The 17,958-nt window shown below is 42.2% G+C and overlaps 1 protein-coding gene across 1 annotated transcript in view; it reads right to left on the minus strand.

Annotated features, from left to right (window-relative positions):
* ATM (ATM serine/threonine kinase) overlaps nucleotides 1–17,958 on the minus strand; it is a 1,399,724-nt gene that overhangs the window by 1,279,291 nt on the left and 102,475 nt on the right. The window contains exon 5 of the mRNA XM_086935231.1: nucleotides 2,020–2,184. Coding sequence (XP_086791357.1) covers nucleotides 2,020–2,184 — 165 coding nt within the window. The remainder of the gene's footprint in view (nucleotides 1–2,019; nucleotides 2,185–17,958) is intronic.

Genomic DNA, 17,958 nt, shown 5'->3' on the forward strand with positions numbered 1-17,958 from the left:
TAATGATGTTAATGTTAATTTGTAACACTGAAACGGTCAAGTTTGATTACTGTATGACTTGTAACATGATAAAATCCAATAAAAAGGTTTATAAAAAAAAAAAGTGCCAGACATCCTGGCACTCAAAGTACAGGTCAGACATACATGTGCCGATGCTCGCACACAGACTAGGGATAGAGGAGAGAAGAACTTTCTTTCAGGTGAACACTCCAACTGCAGATTCCTCAACCCTAGAACACTCCCATGGTGCCAAACCGGATCCGGAAACGCCCCCACAGCAGACTTCCTGCATGCCACTGGGTGGCGGCATGCACCTCCGCTTAGAAGTCGTTCAGCCCAGGAAGCGACTGTGCCGAGCCATATATAAGCATGTGGTCAGTTCTTTCTCGACTCTTTCCATGCCCTCAGAAAACAAAACAAAAGGTCGGAACTTGAGTAATGGTAACAGCCTTAGGCAAGCTGGAATTGGCTACCAGAACACCTGGAGACTGATTTTGGACAGTGTGTAGCAAACCTGAATGCAGAGGACTATCCAACTTGAAGGAGTCCCTTCTGAACCGCCATTCCTTTCTTAGCCCCACAGAAACCTACAAAAAACTGATTATCTATCCAATGCACTTTGGTAGAACAGATGTAAGCATCTACTCCACTTTCGACGGGTGAGGTAGTGCAAAGAACGCTCGGAAAGTGATGGATTTCCCAAAGTAGAACCAAGTCACGACTTTCAGCATGAAGTCGGCTCCAGTCCTCAGCAAAACAGTGGTGCGAGGAGGGGGTACTGAGAGCCTGGAGTCGTCCACTCAAGGGAGGAGCTGAAGTGATCACAATGAGAAACACAGCATTCAGGGATAGATAACCAAACCGCATCTTTGCATTGGCTCAAAAGAAGTACACATGAGAAAAGTCAAGACCAAGTTAAAGTCCCCCTGTGGCATCACAAACATGTTGGGAGGGAATATGTTTGCTAAACCTTTAAAAAAAATGTAAACGCATCAACGCATAAAAAGTCATAAAAGTATAATCAACTTTTATGAATTGGCGTCAGATTTCTTTCATATTACATGACTTTCTTATTTTGTTTATTGGTGCTTGTAAATGTTTTACACTAGTTTCTCTGTTTAAGCCTTGCATCTCAAAGCCACAGCTACCCAAGGTGGAGCTAAAGGTTTTACAAACGTACCTGCCTGGATCCAAGACAGTTTTGCGAGTGTATTACAATGTAAGATTGAACAATGAAGGCATACAAAACATCACAATCCTCACAATAAGGAATTCAGGGACATTGACAAGGGTATCCTCGAGGAGTGTGATGTTTTTTTACCGAAAAGAGTAGCAGCTGTAGACAGGGTCTTGTAAGTTTGCTAGTCGGATAGGAGTTAGTGTTAAGCAAGATTTTGGGTTGTCACCCAGGGTGTAATTACACTAAAGTCACTTGTTGCCTAAACTGCAATATAGGATGTTTTAGTTTTTTGAAACCTTGTTATTGTACATCCTCTAGCCCGGAAGAAGTCATGGGATCATACCCTGACGAAACACGTGTTGGCTGGGCAATCGATCCTCATTAAACCATAAGAACACGATACACTTGGCGTGTTCGGCTGCTATTTAAATTTTTTTGCCATTTGAATAGTAAATTGTTATTCGATTGTTCGTGACTCAAGACTGTGCAGTACTGTTTCTGCAAGTTACAATACAACATGTGCATAGGCATCTGTAAATAAATATTGTATATATATATAGATTTAGAGTGGGTGTTCTAATGTTTTTAGGAATGTTTGGTGCATGCAGCTTGATTTGGGATTAAGAGTATAGGGGAAAACGTCTCTCCATATGAAACTTCGACTTTAGGCGCACCTTGGAGCTGTGAAAGACTTGCCTCTAATATATATCTTGATTTGAGAATAGAACAGCAAATACAACAGATAAGTTATGCTAAACACAATAAAGGTAAACAGTAGCAAAGCAATAGGCATCTTCAACAAGAATGGCAAAATATTACTATGTATTTGTGGAGTCTACCTGACCACTGTGACGGCGAAATCTCAGACCAGTACTTCCGGATAGAAAGGATGTCCTTCAAAAGAATACTGCTATAGTCTGCTCCAAAGGCTGAGCAACTCAATGGATTTTGTATTGTCTCCATAACATGATGCAGAAGGTCTTGGCATTTCAACCTGGGTTGCCCTGCAAACAGAATAACCAGAGAAACAGACAAATCAAATGAAAAAACAATCAACTAGCTTCATGAAGAAATACGTTAGAGAGATTAATAATTGATGCTACCATTATGGATGTCTTTAGTGGACATCATAACCGATTACCACAATTTTTCCTGCTTAGTAAACACAAAAACGTATACAAAGGAAACCCTAAGCACAACATTATTTAACTTTGTGTGACTTCCACATACTTTCATTTTATATTAAAATCAGTGTGCTGCAATCAATATATTAAAATATGGTATCCTGGTTAGATTTTACAATTACAAGTTTGCAACTTTTCAAATTAAATCTTTTTGAAAAATGAAAAGAAAAATATTAATCTATCTCTTCTGCCATAGAACAAAGCAAAACTTATCAGTTAACAATAGTGCAATATCTGAATTCTTATTCTAGTCACAATCTACAGAAAAATTATTTGCCATCAGGGAGGATCCTAAACATTAAAGGAAGATTACTTATGTTGAGAGGGGGGTGGGACGTGGTGCTGGTGCCATATCTGGAGACACACGGCCTCCTTGCGGAGATAGAACTGTCAGGGTGGTCGTGCAGATGGTCTCTTTTGCCAAGGAATTAACTTTCTGGGACCGACCAGCGTTCAGAGTTCTTGCCAACATGATGGAAGTGACTGTGGAAGAGGGGGTGGGTGTAAGAACCTGGGAGACTTGTACTCCAATGAAGAGTTTCTTCCTTTTGAGTCAGCAAAAGATTGTTATAGAGTGGGGTCTGAGAAATTCCTCCTCAATGCTAGTATAGCAGCATTGCCAGAGATTCATGGACTGCCTTTTCTGTGGCTCCAGCCACATCGCTCAATTTCCGGGCTCTGTTGGAGTTGGGTGTGGGCCGCCACCTGGTCTGCAATTTTTACAGTCATGACAGCTGACCCTAACGTGTTTCTTACCATGCCTGTGCGGTTTAGGACGGTGACTTGGGGACCTACTGGAGGATGCACACTGGGATAGAAGTTGTGCATTAGTGCAATCTATCTCCTGTAATGCCCAGTTAAACTTACTCAATTTAATTACCTACATCGCAAGTATGTGACACAGGTACACAAAATAGATCCCATAAAGTCCCATAGATGCCCCAAATGCTAGACTCCTGTGGCGTCTTTCCTACATTTGTCATGGAACTTCCCAGTAGTGCAGCATTCTGGACAACCGTTATGGCACAAGTGGATATATTGGTGAGAACGCTGATTAAGGCAGACTGTTTGCCCACTAGATGATATCCGACGGTAGAAGGCCAGAAAACGCAGTTCAAGTTTTTACACTTGTTGTTACTCCTGGCAAAGCGACGAGTTGCAATTACCTGGATGGGTCAGATTGGCCCTAGTGTGGAGCGATGGGTGATGGATGGGGATGAATGGGCAGTAGCTGAGGAGGTGCGCTTGAACAAATGTAGAAAAGAAGAAAGGGCAGAGGAAGACTTGGGGATCTGGGCAGAGCTACTTGTGAGATTTGTGGACCCTGGGGGTTCCCAGCTCCACTGATACAGATCGATGACCACCCCTTCAAAGTGAGGGGGTTAATTTTGGTGTAATGCGCCAGTGTTTATGTATGGCACAAACTGTATTTTTGCACATCTTTGTCAAAAGGTTACAGATGCTATTGTGTATGTTTTTCTTAATATTGTTCAGTTGAAACCAATACAAATACAAATACATTTAAGGAATATAAGGTGTCCGCAGGGATGCGTCCCTTTTTAAAATTGCAATCACCACTAGAGTGGAATCTCCCCATTACTGATGTGGACATACAGATTAATTTAGCTGAATCGCCATCCCCAAAAAATGGGGACCTTTGAGCGGGTCACCTGGCAATCTAACCAGACTACCCAAGCTGGATACAGCTTACCATGTAATTATCATTCTGTAAGCCTCAAAGAGTTGCCCTAAAAAGGGGGCAAGGGAAGAGAAAAAAAAGTTCACTTCACCTGGTCTTGAATCACTATCACCCAAAATAAGCATGCCATATTATTCCTTTGCTTCACGATGTCCGCTTGGTTTTCGAGACATCAGCTCATGGCCCACTGAAGACCCATAAAGTAATTAGTGAGCAGGATGGCTCAGTATGGAAAATCAAGCTAGAAAATGCTAAATTAAATTACAATTACAACGAAATCATTAATATCCAAATAAAAAACAATTCACATCCCGAAAAGGAAGAACTGCATTAGGTCTATGTGTTAAAGTAATATTGAGTAGGCAATGCACCTTTCTAGATGGACGTTTTCAAATGAATCACAATAAACAGGATGAACAGGACATTAAACTGACAAACCTACAAAGCAGAATATCCACTTTAATCCATCTACAAAATCCGGCATCACAGGAATTGTGAATAATAGCTTTTAAGAACAGCTGCAATAACGGACAAATGAAAGACAAGGCAGTTGTTTAAATGACTATATAGTATGATTTCAGGAGTCACACTGCAAAGCTGAAGGGTGTCTGGTTCTGCTGAAGAATCTTGACTGTATTCTGGAGAAGGTACAGTCTGTTCGGCAACTTGAAGTGAGGAGGATTTATGGACATAAGTAAGATGGACAATACATTTGTGTCATTCTGGATGGCACTTTTAAATTTCTCTTTAGTTTCATATATCTGACAGTGTCCCTCCGAGAAAGAATTTGAAGCATAGTATTAAGCAGTAAATACTAATAGGGATTTTCATTTATAGACCCTGGATTTCTAACTGCAAAAATTGAACTTTGTGCAGACAAAAATAACTTCTTTCTGTTAAACACAACTGCCTCAACAGAACACAGAGTGCTTCTTGATGCAGCTTCCACTCAAGAAGGAGCCTATGCTTTTGTAATATGGATGAAACCATACTGTGAGCGGGCAGAAACTTTTAATGTCCAACACTACACTAACCTACAAAAGTGGGATTAAAAGGCTTTCCCTTTAAAACTTTCAGAATAAATGGACTTAAAAAATAAGCCATGTGCTTTTTGCTAAGCTTGGTTCCAGCAGACATGTCCTCCCTGCACTATTGCTTACTCATTGCAAACTACTTCCCCACGTGTCCTCCACCAAATTAAACAACCCTCTGTCAAGAAAGAAAGGAACTTTTTTCTTAGTCAAACACTCCTTGGGAATGGGTTTGAATGACATTTTTTGACTAGCTTATATATGACATTTTTTTCCAGTAAATGATCTGGCCTTTTCTGAACACTACACTTCACTCTATAGAACCAAGGGTTTCGTGTTTTGTAATTTATTCTGTGTATTCTCTCATTTTCAAATTCTTGCCCATTTTATAGTTGAAATTTTGTTTCACAACCTTCTATCAAAAGATGCAGTCAGCCAATCCTCCTGTACATTTTCTTCAAACATCTGGAGATCCGCCCATTACTTGGAGAAATTGGCTTGATGCTTTTGAGATGCATTTGTGTGCTATTGGGACATCAAGATTTCGTCCAGAAAGGAAAAATTATTTGCTCGTACACTCCTCGGGTGTCGAGGAGAGGCCAGTTTACAAGTATTTCCTTAATACTGTGCAAAATGAAGGTGACGTTTAAGATGAATACATTGAAGCAGTTAAAAACTAGAAATTTGTTTCGATTTACAAACACGTCTAATAGCACTTCAACACAAATTCTTCTAAAGGGGACAGAAAACAGGGAAATATATGGACTTGAGTATCACCACAGAGGGGACTGATTTCTGCATGTCAATTTGAAAACTTCACAGATCAGCTAATAAGCAATCAATGTATCTGCAGGTGTGAAGACAACAGCATTCAATAAAAGTTCTCTCAATGTGAAATAGATCTTTAGAAGAAACTATAAGAATTGCTAAGAGTATAGAAACATTTCAATCTTAGAACAGAGAATTAGAAGATAAATGTGTTGACCTTGTCAATGCTGAGACAGTGAGAGAAGAGTCAAAAGGATGCATAGAGTGAGGCAAGGAGTTTATTTTTTATTTTTTAATCACTCCAACATATGTTTCAGCTCTGGGAATCCAGCCCATGTCAAAAGTGAGAGGGTATATTCTACCAAAACGTGTCCCACAGAGTCTGTAACAAAGTGGGCCACTCAGCCAAGTCAATCAAGTGTGAAAAATGTGGCAAATTTATCTGATGAGTTTGCTGTGGTGAATTTATTGACAAAAATTCAAGAAGATTTGAGAGATATTGTGTTGGTGGTTAGTGACCATGATGTTGTGAGCGGACATCCCTCTGAATTTGTCGATCCATATGTGAAGGTAGTGGTGTAGGATACAAAAAGTTACGGTTGCTAGCAGATTTGGGAGCCAGATATAATGACGATAACGCAAGACCTATTCAAGGAGGTTTGGTATGTCTGATCTTTTTAGCTCCCTGAGCACTCACCTGTGTCTTATGAAGGCAGGAAGATGCAGCTGTCAGGAATTTTGTAGGATATCCTGGAATTCAATGGAAGAAAAGATTTTGGCAAAATATAAGTAACCGTAATGGGTTTATGAATATTGGAAAGGTTCCATCAAGGATTATTCTACGTGTTATTGAGACAAGGAGCAAAGTATCAAGTGCCTGTAGTAGAAATGGATGAAGTGGCTGATGAAGTTGTAAATAGATTTCTCCTGTATTTGCAAAAGAGTTGGGAACTATTAAGGGTTCAAACAAAAAATAAAATCAAAGACTAGAGCTGTTTCGGTGAAACACAAATTGTGCAATGTACATTTATCTATAACGGAAGATATTGAAAAGGAATTATTGGATCTTTGCGAGAAATGGATTATCATGCTCACTGAATCGATATGGCTTTTGCTTCTGGTAGTGGGGTCAGAATGTCATGGAGAGTTGAGGGTGTGTGTCGATCTACGGAGCCTTAAAACAAGTCGATGTTATGTTAGGAAAACTTATAGAGCACAAGTACATCTGTCCCTTGTAACTTAGGGATCCGCAACTGGTTGGCAAGAGAGGATCTGAGAGCCTGAGTAAGAATATATCCCTTACTCATGCTTGCTACAAAGGCTAGAGCTTGGTCATGAATGGATTTGTAAATAATAAAAGATGTTTTAAAAAGAGCTCTGTTTGACAGGAATCCCGTGAAGCTCCAATAAGGAAAGCGAGCTTTATGCATATCTATGCAGTTTACAACTTATCCTCACTGCTGTACTTTGAATGCTTTGTAGTTTGTGGAAAAAAGTTTCAGGGAGACCTATGTATAAGGAGTTTGCATAGTCCAAGTGGGACACACTTACTGCTCCAATAGCTGCTTTCAAAGCACTGGGTGACAGAAGAGGAGTGACCTGAATCAATATAAGTCGATTCACATCCTCTGCCTAGGATAACTACATTTAATCATGATAGGTGGATCAAGATAGTTTACTGAGTTGCATTTGGCTGCTGCATACCATCAGGTGGTTTTCAAAAAAGCAATAAAAGCGTGTCAGAACATCTTACACTTAAAGACAACACTTGAACTAATCTGACCAGATAAGAAACCAGCAGAAATGATGCCCAGAAGTGTAACCCACTAGTGCCCAACTACACTCGTGAGGGTGAACAATTGACTGCTCAACAGTGACAACGTTGAGGGGAAGAGGGGCCAAGGGTTATTGAGAGATAACTGGGTTGCTGGTACTTTTCAGTCAATGCTCATTGTGGGTTTTGTATGTGGTTAATCTGAGGAAGCTGTGTCTCTTCCTTCTAGTCTTGGATTAACTGTAGCTATGTAGTGGATAAACAAAAGCTGAAGTATTATGTCATAAATGTAAATACAACTGATACAACTCCATTATAGACAATCTGCATTTGAGCATGTACTTCTGCCTGCACACAGTTGTTACCTAGTGTTATCTTGTCTTTCGCGCTCAATTTTGGGTGCCTGTAGAAAGTCTTGTTGACCTCACAAGCGCTCTTTAGTCTTCAGGCCTTGACTGCGTCACCACAGCAGGGCTTCTCTCTTGGTTTGGTTTCTTGCTGTTTGCATCAAAGTATCACATAATGGTGCTGTGGACTCCAGAGCTTACTTTATAGTTCCATGCTAAGCACTGAATGGGAGTTCCATCAAATGCGCCTTGCATCAATTGTTCCGAGTAGCGCCTTTGCTTGGCTTAAATGTACATTCTTTCATGTAACAAGAAATGCGCCTTTTTAGTCCATGGTTACAGCATGCGCATCCTGCGCCAATTCTTCCTGCATGTACGGACTTGAAAAAGAAAACATCTGACTTTATTATCCTACTGCAGGTTCGTCAAGATGCTGAGTGCTAGATGTTGCGAACATGTGGAGCCAGAAACGAACCGCAAAATCCAGCATCTGGAGTGTCAGTAAAGTAACGAGCTGAAGAGCACGAGTCCTTATCTCTGTGAATCCTGTTGAGCAAGTGTGGCACTGGGCTGTGGTGATTTATAGAGCGCTAAACAAAATGGCCGTCGAGATTTCGAAATCTTGTCTAGCCTTAGTGGCAAGTAATGAAATTGGTTCATGTAGCTTAATGAAACTGGTTCATGTAGCTTAATGAAACTGGTTCTAGTGGTTGAGGATCATAACTAGATGTCCAACAATTAGGTACAGGACATGTAGATGCCCGAAATGAATAATGCCAGACTAGTGGAACTCAGAGGGCTTGCGTGCTGGGAGTGTCAGTCAGCATGCATATACATGCTACTGTGTCCCTCACTAATCTGTGTCACTTCTGCTTCCCTCAAGGCCCTGCACTAACCTATGCCGTTTACACACCAGAACAGAGGCAGCCCAAATATTTCCTAAATAATAGGGAAGAGGTGAACCCTTAGAAGTTCACCTGAAGAGTCATGAGAGAAAGCCGCATTAAGATGTTCAGGGTTTCGTTATGTGTATGGCAAGGAAATGTTTCACTAAAACCTTTCTTTTGGCCGGTATCCCTTCCAATCCACTAGGAAAAATAGTCAACTTTGTTTTACTTTTGAATCTGAAATTTGTTTTACCTTGTATTACTGTTCCCTGCAACAAGAACTGGAGCTGGTGGTGCGAGTATCCTAGTCCTTGAATGGCGGAGTTTGAGGAGGGACACATGGCACACAAGACGGATCCGCGTTTGGGGAGGGAGCTGTAGTGTTACTGTGACTGGATTCAGCATATCACAGAGGAAAGGGTCCCAAAAAACAGGTTTTACCTTTCAGCTTCCAAGAAAGGTTAAGTGTTTGGTTGTCAACTAATCACAATCTCCAATTTGATAGCAAGGTTCTTTGGCTCTATTTTTAATCAGCAAATTGGTTTGTGTTTTTGTGCCTCTTTAGGACGTTCTCTTGGCACTTGCAAATTTTGCTTACGTTTTTATGATGTTCTTCAGGCGTTCACTGAAGAAGAATGTTGCAGACGGACAAACCAAACAAATTCTCATTTGCTGCTTTTTTTAAAAATTAATTTCAATAATATTATAGAAAAATCATCAGTAGACTTTGCAAGAAATAATATGAATGATCACATGTTGGGGGGGCTAAATAGTCCAATGTTACATATTGATTGCAGGTCAATTCTCATGAAGCTGAGAGGGCCAGTTTCTGGAAAATGACATATCTTTACTTTTGATAGTAGAAAGGAAATGTGGTTGTCATGACACTTTCCAGAGGTCTGGGTGTGCATTACAATGAAGGGGACATGAAAAGACAGATCGGGGGAATTCTTAAAGGATGTGGCCATGGCAAACAGCATACTACAGCTTGCTTCAAAATACTCTTGCTATTCATTCCTAGAAACCAGCTTGAGACCACAGGAAGAAAAAAAGACTCTCTCCCTTCCTGCTTCAGAAAGGCTGTTTATACCCTGTTAAACAATAATTTAAAGAAGTGTTCCTGACTCAAACTTAAAAGTCTTCCTTTGAAACTTCTGCCCAAGATCATGTCAAGATTAAAAGAAAGTCATTCAGAGCTCCATCACGGCTCACAAGATACACCCTCTTGGTATGACATCAGTCTTCCTCCCTCACATAACTACCTCTGAGAATCAGAATAAATCCAGTTATCTCGCAGTAGCATGTGCTTTGGCTCGTAAGTGACTGAATCTCTGCAGAGAAACAGTGACCAGACATCTGGCTGAAGATATGGTTATATAAAGATGGAACCGGGAAACCTAAACCCTTGAAGGACATGACAGACAGCATTAACGGAGAAGTCCCTTTGGTGAGAATGAGTGTAGCCGGAGACAGGGACTGAAGATAGAGTTATCAGGGCTATAGAAGAAAGTGCCCAGACACATGTCACACAGCGTGATGATGATGAATGTGACTTTTATTGTGCACAACTACTACGCAAGTTACATCGTTTACTCCTATTTAAAAAAACAGGTTTCTTTTTTCTTTTCTTTTTTTTTTAAATACTACTGGATTGCTAATAGCATAACATTCCAATTGTTGCACCAAAATGAGCCAAAGATCTGCCTCCTGTTCTACATTTTCAAATTCTGGGTGTCCCTGCCAGTAGTTTATTGGCAGACCCTCAGGTTTCTTGCTGAACATGAAAACTAAACCTTGTTCTCAGATATTCTGGACCTGATGAATATACTGCTCCATGCACTAAAAACAACAGCCTTGAATCAAATTATCTTCCTAATTGGAAGCCACTGCAGAGCGTGCAGATGAGACAACATATAAGCTCATAGGCAGTTTCAGGAGGAGATGGGGAGATGGGCTGCAGCGTTTTGGACCACCTGTAGTTTCTCCAGCAGGTACTCTGGCAAGCCCAGATAGAGAGCATTACCATAATCCAGGCTTGACCTGACCATGGCCTAGATGACTGCTTTTATTCTTGCAGAAAGAAACAGGAAACGTACAGGTTTTTCAGAAAGCACAATACACCGAAACAGGTGCGCACCACAGATTTCATTTGAATCTTAAATGACAGGCAATCATCGAATTTAACTCCTAAGTTCTAAACAATACCTGAGAACCAGTAGGCGGGGCATTTTCGGCCCAGAAAATCTGCCAACTATCTGAAGAAGTATTGCCAAAGAAAACAATCTGTCTTTTCCGCATTACATTTAAGCTAGTGTATAGCCATCCAATGGAAGACACCCATCAGACATGTTTTAATCAAACTCACTGGAAGCTCTTCTCCCTTGCCACATGAGAACAGTAGCAGAGTACCATCAGCGTAATATATAACTTTGGCACCCAGGGACTCCACGAGCAGACATGATCCCTGAAAGGCAGAGCAGGAGACAAGTCAACAGGCAACACTGATATTCAGAATGTCGCTGAATACTCCCAAAAAGGGTAAAAGATAGCTTGGCAAGGAAAACAGGCAAAGCAAAGGAAAGCTGTAGATTATCCTCGAGCAAAAGCCTAATGCTGAGATAGATGAGCAACATGGAGGTGTGCATAGGTGGAAGGGCCTAAGACGGCACATTCAGGGACGGGACAGTGGACAGGTAGTTAGGCTAATTTCACTTCCCGCTTTCCTGCACAAAATTCCTCCATAATTAATAATTGCAAGCAGACACAAAGACAAATGTTAGACAGGGAGCAGAGGATTTCTACCACGGTTGAATTTGATAGTCAGTGTACCTTAGGTAACCACGATAAATGATTTACTGTTCAACACACATGCAACAGGTGATATGTTGGCCTACGAAAAGGAGATATCGGCTGTCTTGCTATGGCTAGGTTTGGAGGTGGGGGGGGGTGTAGGGGGGGGGGGGGGAGGTTGGCCAAAATACCTTTATTTCATCATAAGATTTGAGGTGCAGTGATTCAGGATATGCACAACAGGGGTGCTTCTCTATGTGCATGTAATGGAGTGATAGGATACAGTTGTAAGAGAAACCCTTATTCAGGCTAATCAAGGTTAATGTGAAATGTCTGAACGCCCCATGTAAAAGACAAAAGTTATTTAAGGTCCTACATCCCAAACATGTTATTTTCTCAGGAAACAGTTTATTTTGTCCAGGAAATGTATAGCCTGCATAAAAACACATTTATTATTAAACACAAAGCCTTACATCAGCAACTTTAGAAGTAGTCCGAGATGACAGGAGTAGCCATCCTCTGAATTCATGACTTAAAGGGAATGAGTGCTAAATTGAAAAGGGACGCAGAGAAAGATATAGTCTAATCCAGCTTTAACTGCACAATAGTGTTTACATGTTTATAAATATCTGTGCTCCAGATATGACTTAGGAAAACTTTATGAGGAAGTAATGGGAGAGATTGAGTGGGGAAAGAATTCACTCTGGTTTGGGAAACCCCAAGCTGATGGAGATGACCTACAAATGGCATCTTTAAGTACATGTCCAAGAGGTTTGAGGGATCTCTGTGAGAAGCGGGAATTAATAAATGCCTGGCGATTTCTAGTCCTAGGTCTACAAAATGTCCATAAAAATAGATCAAGTCTCTGTTTAAGGTGCTGACAGCGAGACTGCAAAACATATACATTTCTGATCACATTCATCTGAGGTAGCACAACGACTGGGCTACAAAATGTGGAGGTACATCAAGACACATTTAAAGACCACTTGTACAAAATAGAAAATGGACAAAAGAGGCAACACAGGCACTTGCAAAAACACAAGAGGTTTTCAAAGCTATAGCTAAACTGGGAGCTGCAGCAAAGACTGCAAGGATCAATAGAAGAAAAATCTTATAAAGGCTAGAGACTTTAGAAAAGGCCAACACACAAGATTACACAAAGGTACCAAGTATGCAGACTGTGTAAATGAAGGGTCAGTTGAATGTTCTGCCCACAAACCATGCTGAATAAGCTCAACTAAAGTTACAAGTCATAATTTGGGACAAAAAGCAACAAAATGAACGAAGACTTAGCTGGCGCTGAGGATACCAAGAGACAAGTCAATCATCGTATCATATAGAACAAGCATTTGCAATGCAATAGGTCTTGCATCAGTTAGAGTTTGGGCTTTTGGCGTTGCAAATAATAATGCAACACCTATAGCTCTAATTTTCAGTACAGAGACCTAACCATGTCCCTATAGCACAAAATACACACACAGATGACAGAACAATATAAGTACATATTTAGTAAACAAAAGATATGTGATTAAGAACTAGGCCATAGAGACCACACATAAAAAAGAGACAACTTAGTAGAGGTTCTGAGTGTCCTGACGGTCGGAGTGTCCTTAATTATTAAAGACAATTGGAATGTCAATACGCCAAAGGCAGAACAGACTGCAGTAAAAAATCAGAATATATAAGCAGATGTGAATGTGACCAGTGGCACAACACAAAATCATGGGTCTTCCCTGCCCAATATGTGGGTTCCCACAGCATCCCATATCTCAGATATTCATAGGCCTTCAAAGGAATGGGGGCTCCAAGAATATTGGGGGCGTCTTGCACCATGCCTCTAAATAGAATATATGGATTAAATGTATAGGTTTTTCCGGGACAGCTCCCCCTTTCTAATTGTTAAGAATGCACTACACGTTTTAACCACGTGCTCTCTTGAACTTGCTAAAGTATTTAGAAAACCTGGTGTACATGAAACCTCTTAAACACATGTAATGTAAAAATGTCCCTTTTGAAAACATGCCATACATAAATAATATTTTTCAGATATGCCGCTTAGCAATTAATGCACAAATGTATGCACCATCTGTAAGGCACAGACCAGCACACAAATCGAGGAGAGGCACTCGAGCGGCCATTGCCAAATTACCAACCAGTGTGCTAAAAAGCATTGAGTAATATAAAGCAGCTTTACTTGTCGGTGTGTTCGCAGGTTGGCAGCGTCCGATTTCGGAGCGCTGTTGGGCTCGTCCTTGTTTTACACGAGTGCTGGAAGGGAAGGGGAGGGGAGGAGAAAGGGAGGGGAGGGAAAGGGAGGAGCGAGGGGGAGAGGGCTGAAGCGAGGAGAGGCACCAGAGAGGCCATTGTGGCGAGCCACACACTTTACTTTCGTTGAACCACAGGCTCAGTTTGTCATATACAGACGAAACCCCATGACACTGTGCATGCCTTATCTGTGATTTACATGCACGGTGCATATTCCTGTTAGCCACACCCCTTGTTCATCATTCACCAGGAAGCCTCCGGTGCAAGCGCTGCGTTCATCACCATTTCACAAGAATTGTGCCTGTCCTTGCTTGTATACAGTGGACAACAGGAACACTGCAAAGCTGAACCAATCACACTAAAGAGAAGCCCAGCTATACCTCGCAGTGAGCGAATCGCCAACAAGTCTGAGGTGGTAAATAGAAGCTGTGTTTTAGACAGCACCTAGCTAAGTAAACTACACAAGCCACTTTCACCACAGTTTCCGCAACAGCGCTCTTTGGAATCTCTCTTAGAGGCGTCCGCGACCAAGCAAGATAAGGGACACAGGCACATATCCCAGTGTAGGAGTATGGACGAGGTCTGTGGTTAGAGGGTGGGTGGTGCTGCCCCATGGAGTCCATCTGGTGACAGGCGTCACATAAAATCTAGTGACCCCTTTCACGCTTTAGATTTTCCAACCGGATATCGCCATTATAAGCTGGGGTGGTCACCTCCTTCTCCACTCGAATAATATCGCCCCCAGATGAATCCCAAGTCGCTGTGCATACCCCGGATACCAACGGAAGGTGTGATTGCGCTATTGACACTTGTACGAGCCCAATGCAGCGATCACTGAATGCATAAACACACATATTCAGAGCCACTCTCTCAAGTGTGTGGAGAAAGCCATGAACCCAAGATCGAACGTAAACAATGCGAGGTTTCTGAGAACATGACAATGCTGGCAAGGGTGGCCGCGGGCTGTGATAGCGAAGGATTGACACCCCACCCCCTCCTTTTCAATCAGTCCAATAGTGCCACAGAGACGCTATGGTCAAGTGTGTGAAATCCAGGTGGGTACTGAGAGGTGGGAGACAGAGCCACTGCTTGTGCCAGTACCAACTAGTGACGCGCACGCGAGCACGATATCCAGTCCGGGGACTGAAAGCCAGCAGAGAGCCACTAGGACCGCACACCAAGGCAGAAGAGACGCAGCGAGCAAAAAAGACGCAGTGCAGGTGTGTGAGGCAAACAGGAGACAGGAAGGGAACAAACATGCCTCCCTTGCAATAAAAAGAGAGCGTTTATGACGCGTGCCAATCAAAAGCATGAATGGAGCTTCCACCCCACTTCTGAAGCAGACCCGACGACAATAGATCTTGCAAGTGAGCAGCGCATGCGCTGCATCACTAGGCGAGTCCTACAAATGTGAGTATGGTCACGAATGAAAAGCCCAAACAAGTTATTGCCACCTTTTTACCAAGGATTTAAAACAGGATTTTAGGGACCAGAAAGGAAGTAACCAAATACCTAAGGCATTTCGATGCCGACTGTCCTCAAGGACTGTCTGCCCAAACCAGAGGAACCAACTTGAAGGAAGTGCAGAAAGCAATGGAGATAATGAGTCCAAATACAACACCACTCTCCCAGATTGATTTGCAGTACATTCCAGAGGGTCTATTTGATCTTACTTTAAAGGTCTAATATCTGGTTTCTTCAGCTCAATTACACATCATTAATGTGTGAAGCAGATGTAACACAAATGTATTTACTTGCCAGGGATCTGGAGAAAAATGCTTCTTACCGGCCCGTTGCCCTACACAATACTGGTGCAAAAATCTTTGCAAATGTCCTTTCAAACAGAGTGGACCAATGTCAAGAATTACTTCTGTCAAGACGTATGGGATTTTTTAAAGAAGCAGATTATGTGAAATTTACTTTATGCCCTGGACTTGGAATTTAAACTTTACAATGGACATTTTGCCAGACCTGCTTCACCTGTTTCAGTGCCTGGCTTGCACACTTCTAAAACTGAGGTAGTAGCTACGCAACTATTTATTTCAAACTTTATGTGAACCAGTGGAAGGGTGAAAAGGTATAAATGAATACCCATGGCACCTACAAAGAAAGCATGCCTGATATTGTGAAGTACTAGCAGGCATTTCATTGGCAACACTTAAATGAATAAGCTGCCAGGGAATCCGGAAACAGATGAAACACTTGCAAGAACGACATTTGAATTACTGAACTAACACTTCAATATTGGCCTTACAGGTAAAAGTTTTACAATGGCAATTACAGAGGAATGTTCTGCTTGCTGGAGGAATAGGGAAAGTCGGACACTTGCAAACATGTTTACTCACATCATCTGACAGATGCAAACGGAACTTTGGGATGAGAGGTGGGCAGGCTACAACATATTCACATTAGATACTGAGACTTTCACCCACAAATAAGTACGCAACCCTCTGACCTTCTACAAGCTATCAGAAACGTATGAACCTTTAGGAGTCCAAGTGGCTGGTCTACAACATTTATATAGTTCTAACAGTAAAAAAAGATTGGATACCAATGGGAATTATCAACATGAACTGTCCACAAAACTAAACAAAGTAAGTCCTCTTAACACACATTCTAAAACTACATAGCAACATAAAACGCAGGGAAACAGCGTAACACCTTTGATAGTTCTGTTATGTTATGTTAAGTATGTTTATATAGCGCATGGCTACCCCAGGAACAGGGCGTCCCAGTAACAGTGTGGCCGGCACCTGGAGTGCTGGGTATCCTTAAATGGAGAACAGTCAGGTTTTAATTTGTTTCCGGAAGAGCTGATGGTCCTTTGTGGCGCGTACCTCTGGGGGAATGGAGTTCCAGAGCATCGGAGCCATTTACTTGAATGATCATCCCCCTACTCTACTCCTGCGAAACCCTGGTGCGGGCGAGATGGAGGTCTGCGGAGCGAAGAGCACGAGTGGGGATGTAGAAGGTATAGAGTCCCTGCAGTATTTGAGGGCCATGGCCATGTAGAATTCTATGAGTCAGACAGTGGGTTTTAAATTGGATTCTTTGTTTTATAGGCAACCAGTGTAGACGTCGTAAAATGTGTGAGGTATGACAATGTTTCGGCAAGGCAAAGAGAGTGCGGGCAGCTGCGTTTTGAGCCCTTTGAAGTCTTTTAGTAACCGTTAGGTTTGTGCCAAGCATAAGGCCATTACAGTAGGCCAGATGGGATAGAACCAGGGACTGGACTACTACCTGGCGGGTAGGTGGCTCGAAGAAGCCCAGAATGGGCTAAAGGGAGCGAAGGCGGCCGTAGCAAGTGCCCGCCACATTTTTGCGTGGGATTCAAAGGAGAGTGAGTTGTCCATGAGGACCCCCACATTTTTGACTTCCTTCTTCGGGATAGGGGATGAGCCCAACAGAGGGGGCCACCAATGGTCATCCCAATTCTGTGGGTCACGGCCGATCAGGAGCACCTCTGTTTTAGAAGAGTTGAAGACAGTTCTCTGTCATACAACTTGAGATGGCTAGGACATCTTCTTGAAATTTGGCTCGATCCACCTCGGAATTATTAGAGAAGGTAAAGATAAGATGCGTGTCATCTGCGAACGAGATTAATTTAATCTTCCGTTCCCTGGCCAACAGGGTCAGGGGGCAGACGTACACATTAAACAGCGTGGGGCTGAGAGCAGACCCCTGAGGGACACCGCAGCTACGAGGGAACCTACTGGATGAGTACGGTGGGACATGGACCTGGAAGATAGAAATGACACGAACCAATCCAGAGCTCCGCCACAGAATCTTCTCTAAACCTTCTAAAAATGTGAAGATGTCACTGTACCAAAATGTAAGATATTTGAAAGCAGTTCTTAGCCAAATTAAGAAAGGAATACGTGAGGAGGGGCTACGCGCACGTCTAAGATGGCCGCGTGAGCTTAGGGCTCCCGAGACCCCCACTACCCCCGGGCATATCCTGTTATTAATCCTGTCTCCTGATGATCGATTGTCGCTGTGGAACTGAAAGTGCGTTGAACGCTGAAATCGGGGT

This window comes from Lissotriton vulgaris, chromosome 8, assembly GCF_964263255.1.
Source record: "Lissotriton vulgaris chromosome 8, aLisVul1.2, whole genome shotgun sequence".
NCBI classification, from domain to species: domain Eukaryota; kingdom Metazoa; phylum Chordata; class Amphibia; order Caudata; family Salamandridae; genus Lissotriton; species Lissotriton vulgaris.